Raw genomic sequence first — 10,702 nt, forward strand, 5'->3', positions numbered from 1 at the left:
CCCTTCAGGCAGCTCAGCCGCAGCCTGGGGTGCGATGAAATTTCCTCTCGTTAGTGTTTAAGGATGTTTTTTCTCCCTCGTAGGGAGGAACTGGCCGCTTATCAGTTGCGTTCAGCTCTTTATGCCGTCGGAAGGAGAGGATCCATAAACGGGAGCCATCTCTGCTTCCAAATTTTTAAGTAGGAATTATTCTTGCAACGGTTATTCCAACTTTAGGACTTTAGTTCATAAAGTTACCTGAAACTAAATATCCTGTGGTGGGCAAATAAGAATTGAGCACATACAGAACTTATCTTCAGATACACATCTCTGAGTCTTGCATCTGATAAACAAGTCTAGACTGTGACTTAACTTTGGGCATAAGACTTAACTCGGCTTTTCATCAGTTCCAGACCTCTCCTGAATTTTTCTGTTTTAGGGCCTTGATAAAGCAAATATGTTTCCTCTCATACGACTGTGCTGCTTCCATACACCTTTCAAAGTAAGTTTCTGAACCCTTTTTTTTCCGTTTCATTTTTACTTTTTTAAAGTAAAATAGCAAAAAGTATGACTGGAACACTGGGGAAAACCAAAGTGAATTTTAAGTTGGAGTAGCCCCATGTTGATTTATCACTGAGCCTTTCCGAAAAGTTTCCTAGTTTGTACAGCAGCTTTGAGCCAAAACTAAGATACTCATTTTATAAAATAAAATTTTGTTTAAAGGTCTTTTTTCCTCTCTTTTTAGTAGAATAGTGAGGAGATAGTAACTGGTTTCTGGGGTGACTTTATCCTACTTCTGTAATTATTTTATATTCTACTCTAAGAAGGAATAAGGTATCTTAACCCAAACCATTCTATGATTCTATCATAAATGGCTAAAGAATGCATGTGTGGGTGGGAGTATTGGTGGATACACAAACCTTTTGTAGTGAGTAAAGTTTGCTTACTCACTATGAGGAACCTAATTGTTCTTCATCAGCTAACTTGTGAAAGCTGTATCAGTTAGCATTAGTGAAGTTAAAAACATTTCAAAACCAAGAGGATAGGCAGCTGTTATGGGACCTGACTTGGAAAACTGCTTGGTACAGTATTTTGTAGATCCTAAGCCTACATTTTAAGGTGTTCAGAATGAGTTTTATACTTGCAGCTCCAGAAGTTAACTGCTCCCAGGCTACTACTTCACGGAAAGAATAAGACAACTTGCTCTTCTCTTGGCCTCTGGCTGCAGAGAGATGTGTGTCCTCTCCCAAGATCTCCATGCCTCAACGCAGCATCAGTACATGCAACCAAGCTTCAGGCTCTTCACACCTCTCTCCCTTTCTTCAAGAAGAAAACCCCCAAAGAATATGAGATCAAAGACCCTGGCGTCTTGCAACGAAGTATGGAATCACTAAAGGATTCTCCTAAGCCAGCCCTTTACTTAAGCATTGCAGGGCTGATTCCGTTTGTTTCTGTGCCACTGTCAATGGCCATCCTAGGGACCTACCACCCAGAGGTGGCATTTGCTCAGATTATGTATGGTGCTGTGACAGTCTCTTTCCTAGGAGGGATGAGGTGGGGGTTTGCTCTCCCAGAAAACAGCCCAGCCAAGCCAGACTGGCTGAACCTGGCTAACAGTACTATTCCTCCTCTATTTGCCTGTCAAGCCTTGCTCTTTAAAGATGTCACTCAAGGTGCAGTAATGCTAGTAATGGCCTTGGGGATAGCACTGCATTATGATGTTTCCCTTCTTCCTACTTATCCTAGGTGGTTTAAAGTACTGAGGGTAGTGGGAACATTGGTGATGGTATTCTCACTATTAGCTACTGTGGCACTGAAGGCTGTTTCAGAGATAGAGCAAAGTAAGAGCAGTAATGAATGGCGGAGCACAAAATAATAGATCAACAGGAAAAAAGCTATTTATCTGCCAGTAAGGGATTTGTACTGAATTCCAGAAGTAAAAACTTGTGCTTAGAAGTCATAAGATGGCAGGGATCATGATGCTTTTTTGTGAAGCAAACAACTTAGCTAGTTTAGGAGGAAAGGATTGTAAATAGCAATGACTTCCAAGGCAGGCATGAGTCTGTCCTTATTTGTAGAACAAAGCATCACTCTTGAGTGAGATGCTACTGAAGTTAAAATGGAGATTCAAATGACATGGGTATGAATTGCTCTATGCTGAATCATTAAAGTATCTGGTGTAACTATAATGTGTGATAATATTCTATGGTGGGGAAAACAGCTGTGTAGTCATACACAGTAATGAGGTGAAAGTTCTAGTTTAGTGTTTAAAGAAGCAGCAGAGAATTATGCAAAAGGACACACATGTTCAATTCCTATGTTGTGGAACAAAACTCTCAACTGAGAAGGTGCTGAAATTGCTATGTGATTAAGTGGTAGTCGGGCAAGAAAGGACAGGCAAGGTCCATTGGCAGGGGCAAGGCAAGGTAGAACTTGCCTAGAATATGTCATCCAGGTGCTGTAACGGATTGGGGACAGCTAGAATCATAGAATGGTTGGGGTTGAAAGGGTCCTTAAAGATCACCTTGTTCCACCCCCCTGCCATGGGTAGGGACATCTTCCACTTGATCAAGTTCCTCCAAGCTCCTGTGTCCAACCTGGCCTTGAACACTGCCAGGGATGGGGCAGCCACAGCAGCTCTGGGCAACCTGTTTGTCTCAGACCAGGTAGAAAAGGACTTGTAGCCTGCAAGCCCTCCATGATGAGCCAGTTACTGAAAACGCTGCAGAAGCATATGCTTTTTGTACTTAAGTCTCCTAAAACATCATTTAGGGGAAAGAAGATAAAACTTAAGTCAGATGGATTTTCTTTCCTAGACTCAGCTGTTTCAAGAAACCTATGACATTTTATGTCAGTATATTTACTGTAGGCTTTTTAAGTATTCTTTATGTACAGTGTAAGATGTAAGAAAAAAAAGCCTGAAAAGTGACATCCACACACAGTCTTAAGACAAATTTAGATACTCCTCATTGTTTTCTTAATGCAGTATTCTTCACTGTTGCTCTATACAGAGTAAAGCACTTGAAATTTTTATCTGTTCTTTCTGCAAAGAACAGATAGATAGATGCTGAAGAAAGACCTGTGTATCCCGAAGAGATACATCTTCTTTATGGTATTGCTGAAATAGCAACTATATACGTGAGCCTCTACCTTTTGCAACATGTTAACCTTTACATGTTAACAGCATCATAGGTGTGAATAATGTATTTCAGCACTTTCTGAATATAAAGGAAGTAAAACTGAGTCTGTGAATGAAAACAGTTCTTCTAGTCCTTCTTACTTACATGCGGTGTTTTTTTAAGACAGCGCTCTTCTCTGGACCTGCCTTTGCTTTAATTCAGGGAAAGGAGTGCAGACTATCAGAGAACATAATCAACCAACTTCAAAGTTTCACTCAAACATGATAGAATCAGCTATAAAAACTGGAAAAGGTGACTTCATACAACAGCAGACTCCCTTAAGCTCCACAGATCCAGGAAGTTTATGGGTAGGGATTAGAAGTGAACTCCTAGTTCTCAAACTAATAAAATACAGCTAAAGTAATGATCCTCAAATAGTTCCATGAGGGATCCTGAAAGTAAAGAAGAAAGCCTATGAGATATAACCTATCATTTGATCACAGAGAGGGCTGCAGCATTAGCAAGGCAGCTAGGCTTCCAGGAAAAGAAATACACAAGTATTTTACTACTAGTGTGTTACTCACAACTTTCAAATAGCCAACACTTATAAACAATCTTTTCCTAGTGTCCTGCAAGGAAATAGGATTTCCAGTAAAGAAAGGGGGAGAGGAAAAAAAAAAAAAAAAGGACCTTTTATTTGAAAGTAGCAGTGACAGGAAGCCAACCTATTCAAGAGCATTCCACAGTCGGTTCTGAAAATGCATTTTATTATGAAAAGCTATTTAAAACAAGCTTAAACTTGGAAAAAAAATACAACAGGATAGACATTAGTTCACACACATAAGAAATCTTTGAAGTAAAAGCATACACAAGCTTATAGAACAATCAGAGAAACAAATGTTCCATCATCAAGCATGTTTCAGTCTGGCACTCTCCCAACCGTATGTTAGAATGTAAGAGCAAGATTCTTACAGTACCCGCAAAGCTCACCTTGGAGGATTTTATTCATGTATTAATTTGTTAATTTTACAGAGGGGATACTGACTTAGCATGAATGCTCCTTTGTCTACATAGTGCAGGCTTCTGGTTTTGTGACATTCCAGTTGTGGTTTTGTATTCTAGAATAACACTATCAAAGTCCAAGCAACCTTATTTCAGACTCCATCCAAATCATCCACAGCTGTGCAGAAAATGCAATCATATTGTGCAAAAAGCAACTTCAAGTATGTTAATTAAATGAATCTAGAAATAACTCCAAACTCTTAGTATTGTTCTACTAAGTGTATCTAAGTTCCTTACACAAACCCCCTAAGACAAAACGCACTAATAGCATCACTTCAATGCTGAATGCAGCTAACTATCACAAAAACCTCCGTTTGCTCAAGTCTGGAAGAGGCAGGATATCAGATGTAGCAAAGATGGAGGTGTGTACCTTGTAGAATAGCATGTATTGCAATGCCAAGCCTCTGTGTGTTACACAGGATAAAACCATGTTTAACTACAGGGGGGTGGGAGCAAAAGGTTTTCACTACATTTTTATACTAAGAGCAGTCCTAAACAGAACAGCTAATCTAATGAATAGCATTTCCATTTAAAATTCATAAGAGCGTACACAAAAAGGAGGTCTACTGTGATCACTGATACCACTGAGTAGTAAAGCCGCTGCTGAAGTGGAATGACATTATTAGAACTGTGAGAACGATCTTCCAAACCAGGAAAATCTCAGCCACTTGCCACCCAAGTTAGTGGAGTGGCCAGAAAGTAAATATCCAATTCATATGTAATGCCCATCATTTCCAGCAGCAGCAAAGAGGCTCAAATGCAATGAGGTTGTAAGTAGACGTACCAAGTCTTCCCCACCTGTTATCTTCCTTTTTTCCCCCCCATCAGAAAAAGAAAACTAATGCTAACCAAGTAACCCACCTGCTCTTATCTACAGGTAATTCCTAGCTGTCTATAGTAATCTTCTTCCAGACTGTAAAAGCAGCTAAAGATGTTAACTTTGGTGCACCTGACAGAGTTAACTATCTGGTTACTGCCTCTAAGGTGCTGGAATGATTTCTTCAGATTCCTACAGGGCATATTCACCACTTGTTTCAGTAAGCTAAATGGAGTCAGAGTCATTCCTACTCTTAATAGGATACTTCCCGAGACAGACATCGGATAAGCCAATTTACTTTGAAGGGCAAGACTTTTAATACTTCCTTTTGCTTAGGAAAAGCCCTCTGATCTAGTTCTCCACTGTCTCTACTGAAGCTCCTGTATTAAGTTTCTGGTCAATGAAACCAGAAATCTGAGGAGGCAGATTTACTCATTCCTTGAATAAGTTTTCTTTATTGTGTTTTACAGCACAGCTACACCTCCTTCACAGCGGCTGGTGATCATGTTGGCAATTTCAGTCCAACTGTCCATATGAGGGTTATAAACTTCAACAGAGTCAGAGGTTACCGGAGCAGCAAAATCATGACTGGGAGCTCGGCCTCCTGAGGCATAAAGAAATCCATTCACACCCACAACACAGACACCAGCTCTCGGTATCTTCATTGATGCAACTTCAACCCACTTTTCCTAATGAGAAGGTGAAATAGTCAGCAACTAGTTTTGGGGCAAGCCCCAATTCTGATAAAAGTTTAAAGCTTAAAGACCAAAATATATACAAAGAACACTACATACACACTTCACAGGCTTAGGTATGGTATGTGTACGTTATCAAGAGGATTATCAGGACCGGAATGACAGCACATTCACAAGCAGTCCAAATCATGCTAGTCACTAAAGAGTCACATAATGTCTGAACACAACTCCTCTCCCTTTCCTCAGTCACTGCAAGATGCAGTCTGCCTCCAAAATAGAGACTAGTACACAGTTTGAGATGGAAAATAAGGAAAAATTGGATTAGATTACAAAAGCAAAACAGAATGGCACACTGGATTATGATCTGCTTTTAATAGTAGCTACTGCTCCAAAGAGCATCATAGGAACATGAGCAATAACAGTCCGGAATAATTTATTATCTTATCCAAAAGTTTAAGTGGTCAAAGTGATTTTTCCAGTTGAGCTGAAACATAACTACATTTTGAAGTGAAATAAAGATCCTCAACTTCTTCAAAGGGCAACTCTTCCTTTTTCAGGAAGTATTTTCTCTTTAGTCAGATAATTGCTCATTCTGTTGCAGAGGGGGAATCTATCACCCATCTTAACCCTAATACATATTTACCAAAGGACAGTATATCTATGCATCATCAGTATTGGTTTGCTTTCAGTTTTGCAAAAGCCTGCATGCAACTTTGTAAACACTCCACTAAGCTGGACAGCAGGATTCTACAGACTGGTTAGGACAGACAGATGCTGAGGTCACTGAGGCTTTGTTCCACCCACATCAGCAGCCAGTAGTGAAAAGGCAATGGAACTTCCAACTTTTTTCCTTGTAAAGAAAGGAAGCAGGCCCCCTCTAGTGCATCTTACACAAAGTTGTTGCAATCTACATTTATGAAAGATAGGGACTCTACCATACCTCTTCAAAGGAGTATTTCTCCACAGTAGCAAGTGCATCCTGAGCTTCATTCCAGCCTCCCACAGCATAGATACAATCGTTGAGAGCAGCTACACCAAGATACGCTCTTCGTGTGCCCATCGGAGCAAGCTCAGACCAACGTTTAGATATTGGGTCGTAGACTTCCACAGAACGTAGCTCTACTCCTTCATTGCTGATACCACCAACAACATAAATCAAACCTGTAGAAACAGTTTCTCCTCTGTTAGGTTTCATAATACAAAGGTCTGAAAGACAGTAAATGTCTGTCACAATACAAGTTTCAGCCTAATACTAAGATGGCTTAAGAATGCCAGATAAAAATCCTCCATTTGTCCATTAGTAACAGACACACAGCTTTCAAGTAAGTACCTTGAGGCTCAAGCACTAAAAGCTCTGATGAAAGCAATAATTAATCAAGTGTGGGGGAGAGAATTCAGAAGGCTGCTGACCAGGCCTGGATCAAATGCTTAATAAGCACATTTATAGATCAAGTCTTTAGACATGCCTGTCTTAAAGTGATGTGTGGCAACTCATCAGATGGTCATAAAGAAACACACGCAAACCCAAATATGAAAGGTAAATAAAAGCAGTTTTGGGAATAATAGCTGTATAACCGTACCAGCAGCCACATAAAACCTGTGAGATCATGAGACAAAAGGCAGAAGACAGAAAGAACTTTATATACAGTCTTTCAGTTCTCCATTAGAAGAATTAGAAGAACAAGTAAGTGAGGCACAATCATGTACAACTGACAGCACAGTACAAGACAAAGGTAGAAATTCATGACCAAAACATAAAGCTTCAAAATCCAGTGCATCTCAGAACTGTTTATGGTTACAAACTTAATATTCACCTTGCATTTCACAACAGCCAAAGTAGTAACGGGGCACAGCCATGCTTCCCACCACATCCCAACTATTTTCTTCAGGATCGAATCTTTCAATTGTGCTGCCAATCTCTGCTCCAACCCAACCACCTGCAAATGACAGCAAAGACAGGAAAGAATTTAATGGCATGAAGCTGTGCGTAAGCTGCATTTTTAGACAGATGGTACACTGTTTCAGGACAGAAGTAAGTTATAACTGAACAATAACTAATTCATGAAGATTTGGTATACTAACGCTCAAGTAAACAGCCATTTTTCAAAACTTGAGTTTGCAAATTCGCAACACCAAGATGTAATATTTAAGATCAAATAATTCTAAAAGTTCAATGAGTTAACACCTTTAAAATTGACTTCACCTAGAAAAACCCCAAAACTTACCCAAAGCATATATAGCACCATAACATGTGCACACTCCCAGTCCACAACGAGGGTGGTTCATGGAAGCCACAGTGCTCCACTGCTTAGTAACAGGATCATAACATTCAGTACAGTCAAAAATCATCGAGTCCTTCTCACCTGCATAATAAGAGCAAAAAAAGAGAAAAGGGAAATGCAATGTTCTGCACTGCAGGTATAAAAGTATTCTTCAGCTCCTTACAGACAACATTTGAATACAAAATCTTTCTTTTAGCTAACCAAACAGCCAAAGTAGCAAAAGCTTTGTTTATACCCAGAACTGAATCATCACAAGGAACAGCTTTCATCAACAGTTTCCCAAAACATTATTGAAAGCATCAGAGGGGCAGACAACTACAGTGCTGCACACTTTTTGCTCCGTAGCACAACTGATGGTGTTTTCAAGACCAAAGAATATGTTCCGTGATGACAAAAACAGTATACATATGTGTTTTTTAATGATGGGCTGGTAGAGCTGAGCTACTCATCACATCCGTGAGCAAACATACATAATGAGCCTTTCCAGGTAGACAGACAACAAGTGGTCTGTCTTGTACTACTGCCTTTTAGGCTATGGGCTTCTGCTAGACTACAAGTGAGAAAAGAAACGCTGTTAGTGGTGGTGCACAAAGTTCAAAGAATATCCAACTATATACTATATATCTCAGCATACCTGCACATGTCCACATGCCTACCTGTGAGTTGCTATACCATGAGGGGAGAGCAGGTCAGTAAAAAGCAGCCAACACAGGAGCCCAAACAGAGCAGTGACAGGGAGAACCAAGAATCCCCAATTCAATTGTTATTATATATAGAAGTTGTCTTATCTACTCTCGGGTTCCTGAGAACCACTTACAAGAAGAGTTCTCTGGTATCCATGTTAAAAAAAAAAAAAAAGCATATTTCAGTTGTTACCTCCAATGGCATAGACCATTCCTCCCACCACAGCCACACCGAGCCCACTCCGGGCCTGGTGGAGAGAAGACACTGTGGTCCAGTAGTGGCTGAAGGTGTCGAATCGCTCCACACAGCTGAGGGCTCTACTATCACTCCAGCGTCCTCCTTGCAGCCGGGTGTACCCACCTTGAAAATAAATGGAGAGATCACAGCTGAGTAAGAGCTTCCTGCTGTTCCCCATGCTGCTATATCCAAACCATTGGAAAAAATGATGGTAACATTCATTAGCCACTTTTAGTAGAAATTGGACTTTCCCAAGTAGCATTGTTTCTCCAGCACACAAGGAAGAATGGTTGCCTGGAGGGCCACATAACTTGTGCCTGAGTTGACCACTGTACCTCAACACTACAAATATTATCATTTGTGTTCTTAGTAAAACACAGAGACCAGCCTGTGCTATCTTAAATCAATGCTACTTCCCATAGGGTGAAACAGGAACATTCCCTTCCAACACACAGCTGCAGCCTTGCTGAAAACTTGCAATTTCTATTATCCCATCACATGAACCAAAGCATCCTGGACAGAGAAAACTTCAACCTCCAGAAGAACAAGGAGTGCAGTGAGTTTGTGTACACCATTCCAGCAGTGAACCATAGGCAAATCCTCTGCCGATTTGCACCTTTCCATCCTAGGCAAATAATTTCTAAAAGGCAAATCTAGGCTTTGAATGCCATGTCATAATGACAAGACATGTGAATGCAGGACCTTTGTGCAATTCCAAGCAGAAAACAGCTAACATGGCAACTCAGCCAGGTGAAACATTTTACTATTTTTATATCTTTTGATTAAAAAAAATAATTAATCCAGTATCTCCTTCAGTACTGTAACATGAGATACTACTTCATCACTTGTTTAACAAGGTTCAAGCAGCCACATTCTAACCTACTGCATAAAGGTACTTCCTGGCTTTCCTCCGGGGACGACCTTTAGAAGCTTGCAGAAAACTGCTGACCTTGTTCTCTTTGGGAGATTTACAGACTTCACAATATTCTTTCAACAGGGTTTGCAGGGCCACCCGAAGACTGAAATCTGGAATACCTTAAGGAAACAAGGCACAGTGAAAAGTTACAGAGGGTAAGTAAATCAGTTGTTGAAAAGTTGTTATGTTCTCCTAAACCAGCAGGCAAATCAAGATTGCCTACTTTTATAAAACTTGTTTTTAAAGAAAGCTGTGCTTATTTGTTAAAAAATAGAACTTGTTTGTTATAGAATAAGTCTTTTCACTCACACTTTTAATCTATAAATATCCAGCAAAACACAGTAACTGAACAACACATGGTTTGCTCATATACAAGCATCTGATATTCTTTCCTTTTTTCACTTACTTTCTATGTATTTTAATAGTCTTTGTGCTGGTAGCAGAGGAAATCGAACAGGATCCAGGACTTCTACGACATATTTCTTTCTTTTTCCCACATCCTTCAAAATCCACTGCATTGCCGCTATGAAAACCTGGTACTCGTCCTCGATGCTCAGGTCCTCACTTCGCAGGATCTTAATCAGTTGCTCTTTTGTCAGCGCCAGGAACTCCTCCCCGCTCTGCACCTCCAGGAAGTGTGCATGGATGTAGCTCTCGGTGAACTCCATCAAGTCGTGACAGGCGATCTGCTCGGAGAACTGGAAGAAGCCGATGCAGTTCAGCGGGTCGATCTGCCCCTTCAGGAACTCGCAGCAGAGCTCTACCACCTCGGTGAGCTGCAGCATGTCAGCGGCGACGATCAGCTCCTGAACGTTGTGTTCCCCGATGCTCACCACCCCTACGGGTATGCACATGACAGCGGGGCTCTGCTCAAGGCTGCGGCCATCAGGCAGCCCCCACCCTGGCCCGGC

The 10,702-nt window shown here is 40.8% G+C and overlaps 2 protein-coding genes across 2 annotated transcripts; one reads left to right on the plus strand and one right to left on the minus strand.

Moving 5' to 3' along the window:
* The first annotated feature begins 436 nt into the window (after positions 1 to 436).
* On the plus strand, positions 437 to 1,855 carry TMEM69 (transmembrane protein 69). Its single transcript, XM_010024563.1, has 2 exons — positions 437 to 481; positions 1,127 to 1,855. Exons 1-2 carry the CDS (start codon positions 437 to 439, stop codon positions 1,853 to 1,855), a joined length of 774 nt encoding a protein of 257 aa, XP_010022865.1.
* Positions 1,856 to 5,257: 3,402 nt separating this feature from the next.
* Positions 5,258 to 10,645, minus strand: IPP (intracisternal A particle-promoted polypeptide). Its single transcript, XM_010024564.1, has 7 exons — positions 10,198 to 10,645; positions 9,755 to 9,910; positions 8,831 to 8,998; positions 7,898 to 8,035; positions 7,487 to 7,609; positions 6,613 to 6,833; positions 5,258 to 5,666 (listed from the first exon to the last, which is right to left on the minus strand). The coding sequence occupies exons 1-7, from the start codon at positions 10,643 to 10,645 to the stop codon at positions 5,442 to 5,444; spliced, it is 1,479 nt and encodes a 492-aa protein (XP_010022866.1). The 3' UTR covers positions 5,258 to 5,441.
* Positions 10,646 to 10,702: the final 57 nt, after the last annotated feature.

The sequence above is a fragment of the Nestor notabilis genome, unplaced genomic scaffold, assembly GCF_000696875.1.
Source record: "Nestor notabilis isolate BGI_N333 unplaced genomic scaffold, ASM69687v1 Scaffold25261, whole genome shotgun sequence".
NCBI lineage: Eukaryota > Metazoa > Chordata > Aves > Psittaciformes > Psittacidae > Nestor > Nestor notabilis.